Source organism: Stigmatopora nigra, chromosome 1 (assembly GCF_051989575.1).
Source record: "Stigmatopora nigra isolate UIUO_SnigA chromosome 1, RoL_Snig_1.1, whole genome shotgun sequence".
In the NCBI taxonomy this organism is placed as follows: Eukaryota; Metazoa; Chordata; class Actinopteri; order Syngnathiformes; family Syngnathidae; genus Stigmatopora; species Stigmatopora nigra.
Genome location: NC_135508.1, coordinates 20,146,577 through 20,168,802, shown reverse-complemented (window position 1 = coordinate 20,168,802; position 22,226 = coordinate 20,146,577). Strand labels below are relative to the sequence as shown.

The 22,226-nt window shown below is 40.1% G+C and overlaps 2 protein-coding genes across 3 annotated transcripts; one reads left to right on the top strand and one right to left on the bottom strand.

Annotated features, from left to right (window-relative positions):
- Nucleotides 1-248: 248 nt before the first annotated feature.
- LOC144200095 (protein bicaudal D homolog 2) lies at nucleotides 249-17,024 on the bottom strand. Its single transcript, XM_077721998.1, has 10 exons — nucleotides 17,003-17,024; nucleotides 16,009-16,322; nucleotides 13,956-14,168; nucleotides 13,717-13,869; nucleotides 11,932-12,426; nucleotides 8,929-9,786; nucleotides 7,598-7,777; nucleotides 6,388-6,539; nucleotides 5,285-5,645; nucleotides 249-3,855 (listed from the first exon to the last, which is right to left on the bottom strand). The coding sequence occupies exons 2-10, from the start codon at nucleotides 16,258-16,260 to the stop codon at nucleotides 3,850-3,852; spliced, it is 2,670 nt and encodes an 889-aa protein (XP_077578124.1). The 5' UTR covers nucleotides 16,261-16,322; nucleotides 17,003-17,024; the 3' UTR covers nucleotides 249-3,849.
- A 1,557-nt stretch (nucleotides 17,025-18,581) lies between these two features.
- Nucleotides 18,582-21,042, top strand: apex2 (APEX nuclease (apurinic/apyrimidinic endonuclease) 2). Of its 2 annotated transcripts, none has more exons than XM_077720977.1 (6): nucleotides 18,582-18,801; nucleotides 18,879-18,962; nucleotides 19,067-19,247; nucleotides 19,324-19,467; nucleotides 19,547-19,616; nucleotides 19,981-21,042. In XM_077720977.1, the coding sequence occupies exons 1-6, from the start codon at nucleotides 18,687-18,689 to the stop codon at nucleotides 20,950-20,952; spliced, it is 1,566 nt and encodes a 521-aa protein (XP_077577103.1). In that variant the 5' UTR covers nucleotides 18,582-18,686; the 3' UTR covers nucleotides 20,953-21,042. The 2 variants fall into 2 exon arrangements, with proteins under 2 accessions (XP_077577103.1, XP_077577111.1); XM_077720985.1 differs by having other exon boundaries at nucleotides 18,594-18,801; nucleotides 18,879-18,969.
- The last annotated feature ends 1,184 nt before the right edge of the window (nucleotides 21,043-22,226 follow it).

The following is a 22,226-nucleotide window of genomic DNA, read 5'->3' as shown; positions in this document are numbered from 1 at the left end:
TGGGGTTTCTCTAGGTACTCTGTTTTTTTCCCCACATTCCAAAGACATGCATGGTAGGCTGATTGGACACTCTAAATTGCCTCTAGGTATGAGTGTGAGCAGGAATTTGTTTGTCTCCTTGTGCCCAGCGATTGGGTGGCTATGAAAACAACCTCATTATTTTATGACATTATTTTTAGTGTTTTTTTTTTACGGTTTAAGGGTTACAAAAAGGGATACCTTTTCCACAAAAAAATCCACTAGATATACACTGTTGGTGCGATTTATTTAGGTTTTCAGGAGAATGAAAGGAACTGGCATACAAATATAAACCTGGGCAGCAATGTGTTCACAATATGAGCAATTTATACAGAAAGCAAACCACATAAATACAATTTCACAAAATTAAATTAGTTTGAATTCATTGGATTCATACATCCATGAATGACCTCCCAAAGTAATTACAATCTCCTCAAATATTTTCACTTTTTAACTACAAGTTGCACACCATGATTTACAATTATGCCCCTTCAGGAAGCAAAAACTTTACTTTAAACCTGAAATGCCTCCGAAGCTCCTTATCTTGTGCAACTGTGACCATGTTGATTCTAAATATAATAAATACAGATCCTTCATTTCATGTGAAGTCTCGTCGACCAAAATTCACTAAACACTGTGAGGGGGAATCAGTGTAGATTTACATCTAAGAATGCTATTCTAAATCTACAAGTGCAACAATAGTAAGGACCCCTGCTTCATGTGTTTCCATCTACATAGGAGGACACAAATTATCATTTGTCGTGACAATTTTAGCGATGAACTGCAATTTTGTTTTTGCTGGAAAAGCAAGCTCACAAGTGCATTGCTGCCATAGCAGAGAAAAAAAACATTGCATTATATACTTTAACATATTATGAAGTTTCACATTTGAATAAAGTGTCACGTGACATCAAGTCCACTTTATAACATTGTGAATTTCTCATTTAACATAATTTTGAACTTATGTGACGTCTCGAATTGTAAATTTGGTATTTTACTACCAGTCACCTCCGATTTTGAACTTTTTCTCCCACTATGGTGGCAGTATACTCTTTTGTTCAATAGAGCAGACTCTCCTGTTCTACCAATTTAAACAATATCAGGAAAGTGCTCATAAAACATGAATTTGATGATTCTCCTATATTGTTTAGCCATAGTGCATCAATGGTAGCAGTACAGTAGTTAAAAAATGCATCACACTAATTACGTGGTATTCATTTTACAGTGTTAAAAGGCAGAAATGACAAAAACAATAAGCTCCAGTGACATGCTAAAATAGAACAAAAAGTAGTCTAAAAACAAAACACCCAAAAGGCACAAAAAGACAATTTGAAACCAAAGGTGGCCTCTCCAATTGACTGGAGGCCAAACATTTAGGTCCTTGCACTCTGATTTTGTTTTAATGGCCATTTCAAAATGATTCCAGGTGAAGAAATGCAATATTATGAATCTGCTGTTGTCGCTTTAATGTCATTTAGTGTACACCTTCCTCAGGGGTTTAACTGCTTTAAGACTTTAAGATTTATCTTTGTTGCAACTATTGAGCTCACATTTTTGGCATTTACTATTGGACATAGTAATACGTCATGGGCCATGTCAAACAATTATGAACTAAACTAAAATATTCTGAATTAAAATTATCATTACAAAATAATTCTAACTAGGTATAATTGCATTTTTAGTTGATTTTTTTCCCCAGGTAACTATAGTTCAGCTTTTGCTTTGTCATTATTAAATTAAAGATGCGTATCAGCTGCATCATTTGTAGAAAGTGTGCCATTTTTGCCATTCATTATGATTTATTCAGTATAGTTGCAAACATTTTTTGCTGATGAACGTTTATTTAGAATGGTATAAAAATAAACCAAACCAATAAATAATTTAGCAATATCCTACCACAGGAAGTGACATACTCGCTAAATAAAGTCTTTGACAGGGAGATCCTATTCTTAGCTACTTCAGGGCAGCAAGGTAGTACTGTATTTTCCACACTTTAGGACGCAACTTAAAATACCTTAATTTCCTAAAAAGCTGGCACTGCACCTTATAATATCAATATTGGTTAATCATTGTATGCTCAATCAAGTTGATGCATGACACAATTCCTAACCACTATTACAATTAACTTCCTATGGCTTGGCATCCACGTGTGGACATCACATTTTTGGTTGTCAAAGACTACAATGTTAAATTTTGGACTACAAGCCCTTGGTGTCCACTTATGATGTAGCCACATTTTTTTCTCAGAAACTACACCATGTAAAAAATGTTGTTTTTGTTTTTACATGCATCAGGTCTCAATTAGCTTAAATATCAAAGAAGAAAATAAAAATGCATGCCTTGCAAGATTCTGGGTTTTAGGAGATTAATACTACTGCAGCTCCATCTATTGGATGTACGTATAACACAATCCCCTACTCCTACCACTATTACTACTACTACTACAGCATTTTATATTCTCTCATCTCATTTTCTGAAACCGCTTTATCCTCATTAGGGTCGCAGGGGGTGCTGGAGCCTACCCCAGCTGAATCGTAAAATCCAGTGCGCCTAATATATGAAATATATTTTAAGATAGTCCATTCATTGCAGGTGCCCCTTTTAGTGCAGAAAATGCAGTACTAGTTTGATTGAAACTTCTGAGGCTGTTTCAGGTTCAATTAGGTCAATTGAGGTTTAGTAATAATACAGCTACTTTAAATCAAAATTACTTTCATGATAGGTCATACTGTTCTAATTCTCTTATATCGAAGGTGATTTGGTTACTGGTTTGGGGCCTAAGATTAAAAAAGGGGGGATAAATATGTTGATTGTTGTTTTACATATAGATATGAATGGCAAAAGTGACATCATTTGTGTAAGTCTAAATGGCAATCACATAGGTGAACTGACAAGTGCCAACAGTAAAGACTGTAGTCACAGATATAGTTGAAATGTATCAGTGTGAGCTTTTTGTGGTTGAATTAGATATTTGCAACTAATACAGTCGAGCTGTTAAAAGTGCAAAGCACACTGTTGTAGTGGGAATAAATACAGGAAACAGCGGAAGCATGCTCCTGACAATAATTGCAGAGCTTTGGACAAATTACCAAGTACTTGTTGGTAAGACTTCAAGCGTGTAAGTAACAAGCTTTGCTTAGCATGAGCTCATTTATGATTTTTGCGCAAATCAGACAAAGATGTACGATTTTCCTTGACGTGTTAAAAAGCTTTCTTTTTTTTTTTAACCTGAGGACAAGAAGTTATGGCTCACTATTCAAGAAACCAGATTTTGCTGACAAGTAGTTAAAAGGTTAGTAGGTCACATTGCAGTGACCATGCACATTTTTCAAGAGTGTGACTAACAATTAAACAATGAAGAAGAAAGACCCAGGGCATAATAAGGCTGCAATGTTGTGTAAAACACATGAATCAGGTGAGAGGGTTGGGTGGGTCACAAGAATGAGCTAAAGGCAAGATTGTAAAGACATTAAAGTCTCACTACGAGATTTTGGCTTGAATGGAGGGGCGTGTGATAAAAGAGGGTAAATACTGACCACGGTAACTTACGACACACGGCCGTCAGTAACAAGACCAAATGGGAGTTGGAACCACGACAAAGTCAATGACTTCATGTAGTAATAATAATAAGCAGCACATAGCTCTCTTCATCCGTCTGCAGGCTGCATGCAAGCAAGCGGGATGAGAGCCGCGTTTAAAAAGCCATCTTTGTGGAAGAACATCTGGGATGAACACGATGTCTGGAGTCAGGAAGGGAGGAAGGGACCAGGGAGTCAACATGAAGACGGCACTTCCTTGTGAAGAAGACAGGGTTTGGAGTAATGGAGTGGTTCAGCGCTAAAAAGACAGGATGAAACACAAAAAAACAAACAAACAAAAAAACACACGGTTAGTAATTACCCCTTGTCAAAAAATACTTGCAGAGGTGACTAGTGAATCATTACGGCCTTAATAATCAGCTGTCAGGCTCTTTAACGAAATAAATGGGTGAATGTTAAGACCAACCGTACGTATAAATGTGCATCGTTGTATGTGTATGTGTGTGTGTATGTGTGTGTATATGAATAAAGGGCAGTTTTGTATGTATTTATACATATACATACATATATAAATATATATACATAAATATATATATATATATATATATACATATGCATACATATATAAATATACATATGCATACATATAAATATATATACACACAAATATATATACATACATATGTAAATATATTAACATATACATATATATATTTACATATACATACATATATAAATACATATATACACGCTTATTTATTAATTAACTTATTTACCTATTTATTTATGTCTAAAATGTATTTTCCAGTGTCTGTATTCTCTATTTCCCAAATACGGGATGAATAAAGTTATCTAATCTGATCTAATGCACAAAGAAGATACTGCCTTCCAAAAACTGAAAGAATTGTGCAGTTATTAACCCCAAAAAAATCCTCCAATCCGAACATGCAACATGTTTTCTGGGGTGACTAAAATCTACTTGTCCTAGTTTTTCTTTTAATTACAATATTTTGGTTAAAATATCGTTTTTCATTTGGATAACTGCCTCCTTTCCATCATCGCCTGCGAGCCGATCTTGACTGTGAGCTGTGCGCTCTGGCAGTATTGGTCGCCTCCGCTTTGCTACTTGATCGTTTACCGGCATTCGCGCGAAACTCCAATGACCGCCGGGACTCTCTACAGATGCCAGACATCCTGCTCCTGCCTGCTGGATCGCTAGCATTCGCAGACGCGGCTATCTGCGTCTCTGGATATTTTGAGTTTAAATGCTCCAAGAGCACGTCTGACTGAGACGGACCTGATGGACGTGCAGACTTTGACCTGGGAGCCACTGCTTGCTTTCTACGCACTGAATGATCGGGCTTTTCTTGAGGCTCACTCCATGCTTCGGACACGTTAGCGTAACCATGCATGGAATTAGTCGGTGTTAGATTTCCCGCAGGGAACAACGATGCTTTAGGCCTGGAGGAGGACGCGGGTACGACACGAGTTGTGATGAAGGTATCTTGGCGCGTGGGGATGGACGCTCTCCGGCCTGCCTTTTTCGTGTTCGTTTGGACCACGGACTCGCCGCTGACCGAGCTGATGGAGCTCTTGCGTGAGCTGGAGCGCCCGGCGCTCGACCCCGAATGAGAAACGTCGCTGACGCTCCGACTTCGAACGAATGTGGCGTCCCGGGAAAGAAGCCCCTTGGTCGTACGGGCGCAAGGAGTGAGCGGTGTTCTTACGGGGCTCGTGTGGAGGCTTCGAGTGAGAGCTCGTAGGTGGTGCGTGGCCATAGCGGGAACGCTGCTTCCCAGGACGGGACTGGCTCGCGGGCTGCTCCTCGCGTTGGGGCGCGCCGGGCTGTTTCGGGGACTCCGTCCCACTCGTCCCGACTTGGTTGCCAGCTCCTTGGCTCTGGAACGGCGAGGGCTGCTGTTCAAGCTGTGAGGAGACAGCGGCGTCTCCATATCCTCCAAGCGCTGAGTGAGGGCCAGTTTCTGCTGGATGGCCATGCGCAACAGGGAGTTGAGCGTCTTCTTCTCGTCCTCGGCGGCTGCCAGCTGCCTCTGCATTTCATCCAGCTGGGTGACGTACTGGTCGCACCTAAGAGACGCACATGCGATGAAAGGGTGCAACATGCAAGTGTTTGGATTAGTAATTAATAAAACACTGCTAGCATGTTAATAGGTTAAGAACGACAAACCGTTGATTATTTCAAATATTTTAGAGACTAGTCGGTAATGGTGAAAACTTAATCCCAGCTGTATTACTGATCAATTGCGCTAAACATTCACAAGGGGGCGCAAGGCATCTTTTTAGCGAGCTTGTCCTTGACCACTTAGAGTGCTTCAATCCCCTTTTAGGCACAATAAAACAGAGATAAACAGTGTCGTGCAAAGAGGGTCCAAATATGATGCGTGTGAGTTACACCCAACACACAATTTTCTACAACACAAAACCTTGAAGGCGATAACAATGTTAGTGAATATCCAGGATAACCAAATAATAGATTATGGATTGTGTTATTAACTGATGTTGTGTACGTTCCAACACAGTTCATCTTTCACTTAAGGCCTCTCCCTCTGCTTTGCTAAGGTGACCCGGCGCAGACGGACAAATCTGCACACGGCAGAACATGTGGTTTGTAATCTTCACATGAAGCAGTGGCTTGACCACACAAAGGCGTAATGAGCATCGTAAGCTTATTACACAAGCGGTGCCAAATCCTGTACAACAACCACAGGGCTAAGTAACCACTAAGCAAGAAAAACATGGTAAAGTCTGATTATTCTTCAAGCCCAGGCCCCTAATTCAATTTTTAAAAAATCAACAAATACACTCTTACCGACTTGCAAACATGACCCGGAGGGAAGAGAAGGTGGCAGCATCTTCTTTCAATGCTTTGAGTTCATTTCGTAGTTTCATCATGGTTTCTGAAACCATGCCCTTCTCAGTTTCATACTTGGTTTTTAAATTGGACAAAGCCAACTCAGCAGTCTGAAATCATCAAAATACAAATACAAAATTAAATGTTACAGAAGAACCAATAACATTTTAATAGGAGGCAACAAAGGAAATCAAGAAATTGTATCTATCTATATACTTATTGCTGTTTGTGCATTGCCGCGCAACTGTCGGGCAGGTTTGAACTTGTACCAATTGTGCAGCGTCTGTGATTCCCTTCTGTTCAAAATACTGTACTGTGCACTTTAGTATTATGTACACCCTCATTTGAGGCTCAAGGAGATTCACAAGAGACTATACTGTAAGAGTGATATTAAAAGCTAGAGTCCAAATAAAATAAGTAAATAGCTTGAGAATGGATAGCCTCAAAAGTACTTATACAGTAGTAGTTTGTTTTTTCTGTGTAAAAAAAATAATCCAAATATTTTTGTTTTTTTCATTCAAAATAAATATAATGATGTTTTTGTTCACATTGCAGTCTATAGTGGCTAATACGTCCGTCTCACTATTCAATCTAGGTCTTGGCCTTCCTATATGTTTTTTTTCTGGGTACTCCAGCGCCCCCCCCCCCCCCAAAATCCCCCAAAACATGCATGCTAAGATGATTGAACTTAAATCCTTCATTATGTGTTACTGAGTGTGAAAACTTGTTTGCCTCACCTCCTTCCTATAGTTAACTGGGATAGGTTCCAGCAGCCCCTACAACCCTCATGAGGAGACGCAGAAAATGAATGAAATACATACTTTTTACCAAACTAGAGTTATACCTGATTTTAACACTCACTACTCCCAAATACACTTTGCAAACTAAATGAACACACAACTATGACGTTTTTTTCCCCTCATTTCAATTTTGTGACTTCCAAAAATTGAAATGAGGCAAAAGAAGACTGGAATACTAAAAAAAAAAAAAAAAAAAACTTATTTAGAAAATTATACATATGGCTAGGTTGATTAAAAAATAGTCCAATTCACAGATCGGGCATAAAAGGAGACCCGCCACCCAAATAGTCAAGTGTTTACAAACATGGATTTGGTGAAATTCACAACTTTGTAAAAACTGTGTGAGGCAAAACATTTAGCCAACTTACCTGTTTGTTGGCCTTGAGGACAGTTCTGAGAGTAGCAATCTGTTCTCTCTTGGTGCTAAGGAGGGACTTAAGTTTGAGTACTTCCTCCAGCAAGCTTTCCGCATCCCTCTCCATCTCCATACTGCTACTTAGACCCGAGTAAGGCATAGCACCCCGCTGACGGCAGAGATCCACTGCCACCTGCTCAAAAAGGGTAGTTTTGTAATATACATAGATGGGTTTAATTGTGAAAAAGTGCAGTGTACTTGAATTTGGAAAAATATATTCAGAACAGCAGTCTCCAAACTATCCAACAAAGGGCCACAGTGGGTGGAGGATTTCAATCCAACCAAACAATGGCAACAGTTTTTCACCTATCTGGTGTCTCACAATGATTGCAGCTAGGTACTTCATGTTTTAGCAGAAACCTCATTGGGTAAATGTTCTGTGCTGAATGGGTTGTAACAAAACCCGGAGCAAACTGCAGCTCTCTGACAACCGGTTTGGAGACCGCTGATTTGGAGGAACCTTCAATATCCAGTCAAAACCCCATCCACGGTTATCCTCGGTAATCCATTCCATTCAAACCCACAGAGGCACGTGTCAACACGGAATTGGATTTGCGCACACACAAGCTACTCAGCTCTATTTAACAGTCTGAGCTGAGCATTAGCAGTAGGCCACTGATGTGGGTGCAACCACTTTCACTCAAAATAAAAGCCCTGCTTTCCCAGAGAATGTGTTTCAAAATCGGAAGACAATGGCGGTGAAACATTGTATTCTATTGTACTTACATACCTGTCAACCTCGGCCATTGCTCTCCTTATGAATGATTGCAATTCCCCTTGTTAAGCGATAAAAAATAACAACAAAAAACGTACAAATGCAACGCGGCACATACTCACCCGGACTTAAAAGTTGGGGTGCCCAATTACTATACACTAAGTTAAAATTTCTGTAAATGTTGTTGTATTACACTGACAGCATGGCTGTCTGGGTACATTGCATGCTGACACTCTATATGTATATAGTGAAAAGGCCGACTTGGGGATATCATGCTTAAAGCATGACAATATTAGCAGTCGACCATGACGTATTTGTATCCTACCAGTGACTGAGATGATCCGGATTAGAGACGAAATTAGGTAAAACGAGATTGGTTTTACTAAAAACATATTTAGGAAAAAATGCTGTACAAAAGTTGTTATACAGCGTATACAATTTGAAATGATCCAATAACTTATAAAATATGGGAAAAACGTATAAGTTGACAGGTCTGTTAATTCACCGAGAGCAAATATACCGATATATATCGACCCACCCCTGGTGTGCTTTGATAATGGCCAACTTACCCGGAGGTGTTTGATCTGGCATCTGATAACCGCAACCAAGTTGCGGACATTGGATGGGTCCCTGAAATCCAGGTTGGGGGAACCCGGGCAACTGGGGGAGTCTACAGAGGATCCTGCGCTGTCCACCTCTCCCATGAACTGCAAAGCCGCAGCTTTGGAGTTGAACGTGTCGTTGGCTCGTGGTTTCTTCTGGGAGTTTGGCGGGGTGGAGATGTGAAGCGGTCTTCTAGCGCCCGCTCTGCCACACTCACGGTAATAGTCTAAGGTGACCCGTTTGGGTGTCAGGTTGTTGCACACACAGATGTGGTGATAGAGGTTGGACAATTCCTCAGAAAAGGCCAGCAGCTCTTCTTGAGCCACGCTGAGATGCCCTTCAGAATCGCTGGCCACTTTGCGCGTGGCTCCGATCTCAATTTCCAATTCACTGATCCTCTCCTGGTCTTGCCTGCTGGACTTGATGCATTGGCGGATCTTATCGGCCAGTTCCTGCGCCTCCGATCGCCATCGATCCTTCTCCTGTTTGTATCTTTGTTCGAGGGTGTTGTACCGAGTGCCCGCCTGAGACAATTCATCGCGCAGTTTCAGAAGCTCTTCGCTAGCTGCTCGCATACGTGCCTCCAGCACTTCTTTGCTCTTCGTGTCAACCTCATAGTCAAAGACGGCGTCGGCGCCGTCTGCGTTCTTGGCCTCGTCCTCATCTACCTCGTGGTTTTGCTGTTGGCTGTTCTTCACAGCCTCTAGCTGTTGCATGAGAGATCCCACTTTGTCCTCGTGCTGACTCACCACTTGCTTGGACATCACCAGCTGCATCTGCAATTCTTCCACCTTGCTGATGAGACTCGACTTTTCTCTTTCAGCCTGTGTATGCCAAACACAAAAAAGTATGAATATCACATATTCAAACTGAAAATAGTGTTTTCATTGCGAGGCATGAATGTTTTAAAGACAAACAGACAAAGCTTGCACTCCGGCAATTCATTCAAAAGGTGAGTTCTAAGCGGAAACCAGTAGTAATTAATTTTGACGAGACCAAATAGAAGGCTTACGTGTGACACACTTTACCACCTTTGCACTTGCATGCATTTTTAATGTGAAACTGTGCCTGACCCCATTCAGGCCTGCACTAAGAACATCTGCCGGTTTGGTGTTGTTCACCCAACCCCCAATTGAAATGCTTCATTAAAGATAGATTTCCTCGAGCTCAGGGAGGTAGTAACTCTCTACCTCCTCAATGGTTTTGAGCATAAATTAATCTTTGTGTACTGCATTATTTCTGGACATGACAGACAGTATGTGTGGCGCTAGTTGATAATTGCAACAAACTTGTTCTTGCTTTCTTTTTTTTTGCTGGTGTACAGCGGATGTGGTCTAATGCAGGAAGGACATTTTTCCTGTCACTTACATATAAAGATGCACTCCTCCATTTAGATCACATTCTGCTTAATTGGGCATTATATTTCATAGCGGAAACCTTTCATTTTAGTGCGAAGCAAAATATTACACCAAGCAACAACAATATTATGACTGCGTGATAGCCATTACTAGAAGGAACGCATTATACCAATTACAGGTTTAAAGGTATACCAATGTTTTAAAAAGCAAGGTATCAGTTACTGTAGAAATTTGCCAGTGTCGAGATATATTTGAAGCACTCAAAAGCCTGGAACAGGATCGACTGATTGCAAACTCAACTTAACAAGGGGCACTGGTACTTTTGAAGTAGAAGTGCTGAGCCGTGGCACGTTCTGATAAGTACTGTTTAAATTCTATTGTAGCTCCCTACTGATGTAAAATTGTGGTTTAAGAATTGTAATATATATTGCTTAATTTTTAAAGTTGTATGGAAATTGTGTTTTGCTGCACCAAATATGTCATATGTGCTTAAAAATAAAATACATTTTGATTTGGGAATAAAGTTTTTCAACAGATACATTTCTAATTTTAATATTGTGATATTGCAATATTTTTATTCCAGGTTAACATACTGTGAAAAATATAAATAGTATTCTGCCTCTTACAAGTACATTGTAAATTTTAAGTTTATACAATTTTGATGTGCCTTTTATTGGATATCTTGAATGTAATGTATTCGTGTAACAATTACAATTTTTAATGTATTTATCGTTTTGACCTTGTGGATACAAAAATATACAACAAACTATATGTGCTAAGGTGCTATTTATTTACTACATTATTTTAAATCATAATGAGAATGAACCTTCATAACTGGCTTACATATAGTAGCCCATATTCTTTATTAAAAAAAGATATCATGATAATTGAGTAAAGAAAAGAACTGTCATCCTTAAGTATATGGTCAGAACTTCATATTCTTGCATTGGGTGTGCAGTTATTTTCCTAGTGAATAGCCATCTGGCAAATCTTGTTATGAAGATATCTTTTGGTGAAGAGAGCCTACAATGTTTAACGATTAAAAGTGAGTGGCATTTTCATGTCTGCTTTAAATGTATAAGTAAGTGCACTGGCAAAACACAATTGTAGCATGTGACAAATTGAACATAACTCTTACAAGACACATGGCTTGGGCGCTTAGTTTGTCAGCGGCTTCTGTTTAAACTTATTATTCGGCGTTCAATTTGAAGAATGTGTTTGAACCAGTCAGATATGTGGAGGAGGTAGAAGTAAGAATAATTGTGCTGTGGGAACATAAAAGGAGTTATTTTGTTTTTCTTAAGACTGGCATCCAATTACCATGATTTCTGAATTATTAGGTGGATCAAACTACAATCGGCACCCACTAAATGTCACAAAAAAAACCATTGGCTTATAGATAAGCTGCACGGGACAATAAACCCGCTGTTGTTTACACCAGAAGACATGCACCGCATTAGCCTGTAAAAATCCATCGATAAACTGGACTACACTATAAACCGGAGAGTTCAAAATGAGGGAAAAAGTAGTCAATACTGTCCAAAAATTACGGTCATTACCATACGACACGTGGCGATTAAAACATAAAAATGGAAGTCTCTGAATTCATACCTGTAGAAGTTGTTGCTTAAGTTTTTGGCTATCTGAAAAGTGGAGCTCACTTAAGAGGTCAGACACAAGCCCAGAAGCTGGAGCGCGCAGAAATATGTCACTGTTGCGTGGAGTGGTGTAACGTTGCACCACGCCATTGCTTTTGGAGCTCCCGTTAGCAGGAAGAGTGGGATCATTGCGGCTTTTAATGCCTCCATCTTGGTCATTTGCCTGAACTTCTCCCTCTGCCGTCCGGCTCTCCTCTTGTCCGTCATCCAACTGGTCCAAGTGAAGTTCCAGGTTGCCAACAGAGTCAAAGGGGTTGAGGGTCAAAGCAGAAAGTTCCCGACGGAGACTGTTTTTCTGCTCTCTTTCCTCTTTCAACGACTCCAAGACCTCATCCAACTGATGCTCTGCAATCTCCCGAAGCCTCGCGGCCTCTTCCATCTGACTTCGCAGCTCCTCTTGTTCCTCATTCTTTTGGTTCATGTCATGTTTTAGCGATTCAAACTCCACCTGAAATCAAATTGGGCTTTAGTACAAGAGTATTTAACGTGAAGATAAAGCATATCTTAACCTATAAACTTCAGACAGCAGAAAACTTCTAATTTCTAATTTACAATTCAAAATGTTAATTTCCTAAAAAAAACTAAGATAATAATACAGTAATACAAAGGAGTGCCCCGACATACGAGGAATTTGAGATACGAGTAAAATTCGAGCAAATGTTTACCTTGAGATACAACTAAAATTTTGAGATACGAGCATTTGAGACACCCATTTGGCCAGGCTTCTAGAGGTTGCTTTATGATTTCACCGCACTGCCTCACTTCCTGCATCTCCTTCGCGCAAAGATCTCTACGAGCACTGGGAGCGTTGCATTTTTTCAGTTTTTTTTTGTGTGTGTGGCATTAGTCAGTGCAGTATTAAGGGAAACACAATGGACCCAAAGCAAGCCGGTGCAATGAAGGGTAGTGCGAAGAAAAGGTGTATGATTACAATCGATATTAAGCACAAAATAGCTGAACATGTACACCGTTTGTTCCAGATTAGAAGTAACTCTCAGCCAACAACTGGTCTGTCCGGTGTCCTAAATGTACTACAAGTATTCCGCTACTAGGGAAGTTGTGTCAACAAACAATGTATGGCTGAGCAGAAAAACATGAAATCAGCCGAGTAGTTTTGCTTTACAATTATGCAGGACTGCACAAAGTCAGTGTAGTAAGGCAACGATAATCAAGCAATAGTAGGATAACACTGGGCTTTTTAACTAGTAATGACTATTTGTGTTGATTTTCATTCTGCTTGTATTCAATAACTACTGAAATGTTCCAACTATAAGCCTATTATTTTGCTACACACTTAGATACTGAGCAAATTCTTTGTAAATATATAATAGTAGGACTTGGCAATTATCTAAAAGTAAAAATAATTTACAGTAGTCACAAGGCACACCTGTTTTAAATATAACCTCAGTTTAAGACTCCACACCCAATGATTAGTTTAAAACAGCTGGCAGACAAATCACGAAAAAAAATGTTCCCCAATGTAATTTTTCCATTATAGGTTCATCAATCAACCACTCAACAGCATAAGCCAAAAAAATCCAATATCTGATTCCTCTCATCCTGACAAAACACTAAAGTCGCGTCATTTCTCTCTCAAAGAACAACTGTTTTGAAAAATCCGATTAAAATGGTTGTGTGGAAAAAAAAATTGAATAAGGGCAACAAAGTCATCTATATTTTTTTATCTGTTGGTATACAGACTAATGTTTTTGAAATGTATACCCAGGGGATACCTGACCTGATTTTCCTTGAGGACAGACACTTGTTTTTGAAGAGATGTATTCTCTTCTTCCAGCTCACTATTGTCCTGCAATTGGCGCAGCTCACGCACTTTAAACTCCTTCATCTCATCCCTCAGGTGTTCTTTTTCTGCCTCCAACAACTCGCAGTCCTGCGAAATACAAGCCACGCTCAAACGACTTCCACAAAAGCCAAATTCATAAAAAAAAGTATATTTCTTATTTCTGTGACCACTACCTTCTTTAGTTGAGTTGAGACAACCCCAAGCCTGTCAATGTCAGCGTGAGCATTGCCTAAAGCAAGTCGAGCTTGCTTTAGTTCTCCCTGGACTTCTTCCAAGCGGGTTGCCATGGCAGCCTCCTTAGACGCCGTCTCCTGCAGCAGGTTCTCCTCCCGGCATTCTCCGTCAGCGGCTGCACGCTTTTGGCTACTCACGGAATCGGCAAACGCCTTTGAACAAACAAAAGGAGAATATTTGAGCAATGTGAGCAGAGCTAAGGTTCAAAACAACCAGAAGAAGAATAGTTACACAACACAGTATTATGACAGACATCTATGGAATTAAAACCTCATTTATTCCTCACAATGGCACAGATTAGGTCATTAAGGCTCAATATTATTCAATATTTTTGTTGTTTTAATATGATTTGTAAAGATAGTTTCCACTTCTTTTATATACTACTCTATATACAGTATATACTACCGTAAATGTTCCTCTTCTGCCAGTAAAATACTTAGCATGCATTCGGCACTTAATAAAAAAAAAAAGTTATTAGCCTGGAGTCTTAAACTCAGGCCTACATGTTGACTTTTTAAGAATGTGCATATACCCTCAGGACAAAGAAGCGATGATACATAATTTTCACCTACTAAAAGCACCTATTAAAAATATCAAATATCACATTGACAGCATAAGGCTATTTGGCCATAAGTAGTAATCATAACACAAAACCTATCAGTTACTGAAGCTGAAACAATAGCAGTACTTGATACGTGTGCTTATAAATTAAAATTGCGGTGTGGTTATGTAATGTTGCCGATTGACAACAAAATGTTCGAAGCCTTGCAATTTTGTTAAAAGTTCCGCCAAGCCAACACACTTTAGCCTTCTGTATTTTTTTTTTGATAACCAGAAATTAAATTAAGCAAAATCTCAAAAATTATGTTTTTTTATCACGAGACCCAAAAGAGTTATTCCCATGCGAGTGAACAAAAAAAAGCAGGCTCTGTTACCAAAATGTTCACGAGTTGTGCCATCGCCCAGTTTGATGATGTATGTGTGTTTTTGGGCATTTTAGTAAAATTAGGAAAAGTTGTCAAAGCCAATTGTCGCAGGATCGAAATTTCACCCAACAATATCATCATTTGAAGTTCTTAAAGCCCATCACAAACTTCTCTTTGTTGAGCACTCGCCCGATCCCATCAATGGAAAAAGTATTATTCATTTTAATGGCTTAATACATAATGTTCTTCTCTTTTATTGCCTCTTACACATTCCATACACAATTGGCATAGTTGTATCCTTTGAAAAGGCTTTAAGGAGTAAGTCTTGTGAACCTTAAAATGGATTAGACCCCTTTACATGTGAAATGCGACTCAACGTGGGAAAAATTCATGTTACAAAACCACTTCTGGGAGGAATTAATTTCATAAGTCGAGGCACCACTGTATTTGCATATTTTTTGGGTGACAGGGCACATTTTCTAATGTAGATCTTAATGTTATGCTTCTTTTTTTGTAATTAAATATTTTTGTAAGTTCATAAAAATGAGAAGCCACTCCACTGTCCTCCACTTGCTACTAGAACTAGAAAAAAAAGTTAAATGTGGTGACCCTACTTTGTAGTTTTTTCTTTATTGCGGCACGGCCACGTTTGGTGTAAATTAACCGCGATAATCGAGGGATTACTGTTTATCATAGTCATGGAAGATAAATTGTTACAACGTTCAACTCTAGTTTAATGTTAGAATAATCTGTTAGAATTGGGCAGAACAATGAAACAACAGATTCTTGTAAATGATGATATAGTGTTTCTTCGCAATGGAGCTCAACGCGGCATTTCAGAAAATGACAATGCAGTATTTAATCTGGGCGTGCGTTTTCCATTACCAAGGAGAGAAATGCTGACAAGTTGAATGTTTGACAATTTAGACACCTCTTATTCAAACATAGCATTTTATAAACAGATTACTACTTGTCATGGCAGGGAGTAGAGAACGTGTGTCCCAAAGGTAAAGAAAAGATATCTTTCTTGTAAAAAAAAAAAAAAAAAGACGTTGTGTGTTTCTACCTCTTTAAGCTGCTGCAGTTCAGATTTCAGGGTTTCATGCTCCTCTTCCAGTTGCTGATTTCTGATCTTGAGAGCCGAACTCTCCTCCAAGACCACCAGGCCGTAGCGAGCGGCCTGTAGCTTTTCCTCGGTGGCCTCCTGGAGCTCGAGAGTAAGGCGCACCACCTCGGAACTCAGGTCTGCGTTCTCCATCCCGGCCGCACCGTCCCCCGTCATAGACGTGCCGCCTGCGTCCGTATCTGCCTCTAGCATGCTTGCTTGGATTCTATCTTCCTCTCACCTTCTCTATGGCTTTATAGCTTTCATTACTCCATCTTGATAAAAAATGGAAAACCACATCAACCATTTCAGGCCAATGAATACAAAAGAAAGCTATGGATGCTATTAAAATCTGAAAGGGAAACATTCTCAGTTACACACGGGCTAGTGTTCTATAACGGAGGTCCTCAACTACCTGTCCGAGTCAAAAATATTCGCCCTTAAACGTGAAATGAGAAAAGTTGTTATAACAATAATAATAAATAATTGCTATTATGTTTGGGACTTGTTTTTTTGTAATTTGTGCATCAGACAATGGTCAGGTGTGCCACAGGAAATTGCGAGAAGTCAATGTAAAATTGAAATATTACAGGGGGGAAAATCCAAATAAGGTAGCGTTAAATTATAGATTAAAATTGGTCACAAAGATTTTAAAAGAATATAGAAAGAATCTACTGGTGATCATTACGGTAAGGAATGTCTTGATTTTCTTAGGACGAATGTGGAGGTCAAACTTATCAGTCTTCACAACATTTCCTACGTTTTAAGCACGATAACTCATTTTCAACATGAACTTGTCACATGCAAATGCTAAGCATATCACAATATAGCGTGATATAAAACACGTACTAACATGACATTTAAGTTTTCAAGGTACGGCAGCAAAATTCTTAATCCGAGACCAGAAAAATCTACTTCAGTGTACAGTTCCAAATTCCCAGCAGCACAAAGGCACCTTGCAAATGTGGTGCACAGCCAGTAACAAGACCATCAAACCAGCAAGATGAGAGGGGGACCACCAGTACCGATCAGATCAGGTTATGTGTGCAGTTTGGGTGGGGCAGACAGACGATGGGTCACCATTTGCTCACATCCTCTCCTTTTAGCAACCATTGAAAAACGCCAGCTGCCGGTCGATACCAAGTCGTGTATCTAGTAGCATCTGCTTCTCCTCGGCTACTAATATTCCGCTTATCAAATGGTATAGTAATTGTAGAGAGAAAAATATTATTTTTTTAAACACGCTTAACCACGCATTTTGTACATAACATTGAATCGTGGATTAAGGAAGAAAAGACCCTACAATGAGCGCACGCTGCGCGGACAGTTAGCAAGTGGAAGTTAGCTATCGTCATTCTGTGACAGAATTTCTTCCCAAACGCGTTTAGTGGATGGAAAATGCAAAGTGGATGTGCAGGCGCCATTGCTCTCTGCTGTTTCCAAATGTAGATAACCCCGATCTGAGTCGTCTTGACGTCACTATCATCCCGCACAGACAAGCTAATTAGCCAAGGAGGAAACATCAGCCACCTGGAATGGTACAAACCTTCTTAATGTCCTTGCTTCTTGCCGAGATCTGGCCTAGTCCTGGCCGGTCGACGCGCGCCTTGTTGAGCGCCGCTACCGGGAGTTGCCAGAGAGAGCGTGTCGATCTCGGAGGCCCGGGCAGCCTCCTCTTTGGGCGGACGATTTGTGGTGGAGTCGCCGGCGAGGTCGAGCTCAACACTGCGCTCGACGCATTCAGTGGAACTGGCCCACTCGTGTGTCAAATGCGCGCCCAGACGTCAAAGCGCAACTTCTCCCTCTATCGACCAGTTAGGATAGTACACGCGCTCGGCCGCATTCACTGAGGAAGGTTTAACCTACCGTTTTAGAGGAGTCATTCATTTACTACTATACTACACATATTCTAGGGTTGAAGAATAGTTTCTTTCACATACTATAGTAATCGATTTTTATTTTTATCTATGTTTTTAGTTTTAAAACACCTGACTCCAAAAAGTTCCGAAGGAGAGAATTGAACGGGTGATTACTTTGAAAATGTACACTGCAGTGTTTCTAAAAATTAATTTTAGTATTAGAAAGATCTATTGAGATATTAAATTGGGTCCTAGTTTGCTTTATATTAAACACTAACAACGTTATTCCCTTTTACCTTACTTCATTTTTGTGGTACATATACATTTTTTTCTTTCTTATTTATGTGTGCACTTCATCTCGAAGCTTTAAATCTCATTGTACTTGTATAAGGACAATAAAGGGATGCAATGCAATTCAATTCAATTTTGTCAAAGACTAGGGGACCACCACTATGGAAGAATGGCACTTTGCCACGTCTAATATGGCGGCGATATCGACGTAATCATTTCGCCAGAGTGCAAGCGAGATATTTTTTACGCTTATGGTGAAGGTAGCCTTAAAAATAAATTCAACAAGTATAAAACAATATGAAATGAATAATCCAATGCATGAAAGAATATATTATTTATGTATCCGATTAGCGTCAAAGAAATACACTTCCTTTTTTAGCTTCTTCGTCCTCCTGTTTACTTCCGAGTCTGAGCCTCGGGCTCCACTAGTTACGAAAAGGCTGCTGCTTCCATTCTCCCTCTCAAGGTGCTTAAATATATATTTACACAATGAAGATAGCCACTTGGAACATAAATGGTATACGAACGTTCAAATGCGAACTCAAAAAGACACTCGATGCACTGGATGCGGATATTATATGTGTGCAGGAGACCAAAGTGACAAGTAAGTGGAGAGAAAACACGAGGGCTCATTTTACAGTACATTTCTTTTGCTTTATATTTATTCCCTATCAATCATAGGAGACCTGCTCGATGAGAGGATCGCCATCGTTGAGGGCTACACCTCTTATTTCAGTTTCAGTCGAGGGCGCAGTGGCTACTCAGGTTTATTGTAAACACACTGTCATGTAATTATTTTAACATTTTAATTACGAAAGAAATGTAATCAATAAACAGCTTCATTGTTTCTTAATACTTGCTGTGTGAAGGTGTCGCCACTTACTGCAAGAACAGTGCAACGCCCTTTGCTGCTGAGGAGGGTCTCACTGGTGTGTTGACCAATCACAAGGGGGGAATTGGTTGCTATGGTAACCAGTCTGGGTTTACAGACGAGGAGCTGCATCTTTTGGATAACGAAGGACGAGCAGTCGTCACTCAACACAAAGTGCAGTAAGAGCATCTCTGTCATTCAACAGTTTTTCAAGTGATTTTAATGTCTAATTACTGTTGTAATTTGTCCTTGCAGGTGTTTGAACAAAACCCAAACGCTTACTGTAATAAATGTGTACTGCCCACGAGCTGACCCAGAAAAACCTGAACGAAAAGACTTCAAATTGCAGTTCTACAAGCTACTTCAGGCACGTGCCGAGGATTTGCTGAAAAATGGGAGGTACAAGAAGGCATCTCACGCACACTAGTTTCACCTGACACATTTACAAATTTCTTATTTCCATTCTTTTCTTTCCCAGCTCTGTGATTGTTTTAGGGGATGTAAATACCTCTCATCGGCCGATAGACCACTGTGACCCAAATGAAATTGTAAGTACATGATTTGATTGAAAGGAAGCTGTAAAAAAAGTCAACACACCCATTCAATTAGCAGTTTTATGTGCCATGCAAAGATAAGAAATAATTTTAACGCAACTGAAAAAATATATAATTATACATTTTAGAAGTAATTTAAATGTTATAAAAATATTGATTTAAAACAAAAAGGGCCAATGTTAAAAATGGATGGCTGCCGCTGCAGCGTAAAATGACATTTTTCCCAATGCAGACGCTCGGGCACCCCTTAGTGGCCATACATTCACATGCGTGCGCGTCTATATGTATTTGACGTTTAAAAAAATGCCAGTAGCTGAAAACTTGATTGATTATGTATTGTCTTCCAATCATACCTCAGGAGGACTTTGAGAAAAACCCTGGCAGGAGATGGCTGAACATTTTTTTAAAGGACAACAAAAAACCAACGTCAGACGACATCCCAACCCAAGGCATGTTCGTCGACACATTTCGCCATTTCCACCCGGACCGCACCGGCGCTTTCACGTGCTGGTCCACCCTCACGGGAGCTCGCCGCACCAACTACGGGACACGTATCGACTACATCTTTGCCGACTGTCAGCTGGCCACAGAACAGTTTGTGGCGGCCGACATCATGCCGGAGTTGGAGGGCTCAGATCACTGTCCCGTGTGGGGGTCCCTCCGGTGCGCTCTGCTGCCCAGCTCCAAGCCACCCCCTCTCGCTACCTGCCACCTGCCAGAGTTCGCCGGCAAGCAGCAGAAACTCTCACGCTTTCTGATTAAAGTGGACCAGAAATCATGTCGCACTGAGGGGAAGGAAGCACTTCCTGGATCTCAGGAAGAAGGCGAGCGGAGGGAAAATATAAATGTGTCAGGTACCAAGCGAGTCATGAACAAAGAGTCTGTTCAGCAGACAGCCAAAAAAGCCAAAACACTTAAAACAACATCAAAGCCACAGAGCAACCTTCTTGCCTTTTTTAAACCCGTCGCCTGCCAAAAAACCCTCAAAGCATCCCCCGTAAAGAATGAGCTCACGGAGATTTCAACGGATGTCACGTCACAAATGAGTACCTCCCACGGGAACGACACAGGAAGCAAACATTTGAATACGGCCACATCCAATCCACATGGTGACAAGGGAGCATCATTAGGCTTCTGGAAGTCCATCCTTCATGGGCCGCCCCCGCCGCCGGCCTGTAAAGTTCACGGAGAGCCCTGCGTATTGCGAACTGTCAAGAAAGAGGGGCCAAATGTGGGCCGGCAATTTTTTGTGTGTTGCCGCCCTCAAGGTCATGCTGCCAACCCAGAGGCTCGCTGTAACTTCTTTGCATGGGTTGACAAAGGCAAATGACTACAATGTAAAAAAAAAACTAGACTACACTTTCCATCCATTTCATTTTCTACTGTGAATTTTTTTTCTGAATAAAATTGTATTTTGCAACTAAGGTTTCATTAATTTATACATATGTATACTACATATATATGCATATACATGTCAATAAAGCAATTTTTAAAAATTCCAAACAGTCAACAAAATTATGATGCAATCAATGCGTTCAAAGGGATAAAAACAAATAAGCATGAATTCCATTAACAAACATTCCAACAGTGCAAATTTGCTATTAAAAAAATAAAATAAAATGCTGCAAATGTTTTTTCCCTTTAAAGGCCCAAATTTCCCCACCTTAGTCTGTTTCTCTTCTCTACCATCCTAATTCTATTGTTGTAGCTTTGCATCCCACCCTATTTTTGTAGTGTTACATTTTGAAGAATGCTTTTTTTGTGAAATTCAGCAGGCTGAGTCAATACTGGAACAGTGAAGCTGTGTCTTTGAAGATTGCCCACAATGTCTGTTGTGCTTCAGCATACCAAGCACGAGCCAACCCTTCACCTAGCAAACCAGTTTTGCCTCTTGTCAAATGGGTAATTAGCAATTAAAGGAAATAGACTAAAGCTTGTAGATTGGGTGCAAAATAATCCAAAAGCTAGTCTATGTCAATTTACCCAGCAAACACTGGTTTGGAGTTTGTCACCATATGAAAAATAGGCTCTGCAAGTCTTACTAACCCCTAGGTTCGATGGGACCCATGTTATCAAACATTCATCTTGAAGACAAAAGATAACTATGTGTGGTCAGGAAGCCAAAGACCACATGTGAGGTTTCAACAGCTGTCTATTATAGAAAAATCCTGATCATCTGACTCCCGGGGCTCTATTGAGTTAACGGCATGTGCTGGGACAGACAGTTGATGTTGCGTCATCAGGCCCATCTGCCTATAGTCTCTTCTCTCATTGGATAAACATTTTGAATAGTCTATAGTAGGTACAAGAATGGGACTCGTTTTGAAAATGTAACAGCGTCATTTGCAGAGGTAAACCACTGTTAACTATGTGAATGCAAAATATACCTATAGGTGTTATTCTGGGATTTATTGTGGGGGCGCAAGTTCCAGTGAAGGATTAGTGGCATACTGAGATAAAGAAATGGGGCGTTTCTTGAGCGTAAAGACTTAACTCCCATGTCACTATCTTGGATCTTTATCAGTCAACTGAAATCTTACCGCCAAGAAGTGAGCTGAAGTAAAGTCAACCCACTTGTGTCAGTTTCTCATTACAAGGACCAAC

Excerpts from the sequence above, each read along its gene's own strand:
- LOC144200095 (XM_077721998.1), bottom strand. The coding sequence starts at position 16,260 with ATGCTAGAGGCAGATACGGACGCAGGCGGCACGTCTATGACGGGGGAC. Across the intron at positions 14,169-16,008 it reads AACTGCAGCAGCTTAAAGAG|GCGTTTGCCGATTCCGTGAG; the intron begins GTAGAAACACAC and ends GTTTGTTCAAAG. Across the intron at positions 7,778-8,928 it reads GCCAGATCAAACACCTCCGG|GTGGCAGTGGATCTCTGCCG; the intron begins GTAAGTTGGCCA and ends CTTTTTGAGCAG.
- apex2 (XM_077720977.1), top strand. The coding sequence starts at position 18,687 with ATGAAGATAGCCACTTGGAACATAAATGGTATACGAACGTTCAAATGC. Across the intron at positions 19,468-19,546 it reads GATTTGCTGAAAAATGGGAG|CTCTGTGATTGTTTTAGGGG; the intron begins GTACAAGAAGGC and ends TTTCTTTCCCAG. Across the intron at positions 19,617-19,980 it reads ACTGTGACCCAAATGAAATT|GAGGACTTTGAGAAAAACCC; the intron begins GTAAGTACATGA and ends ATCATACCTCAG.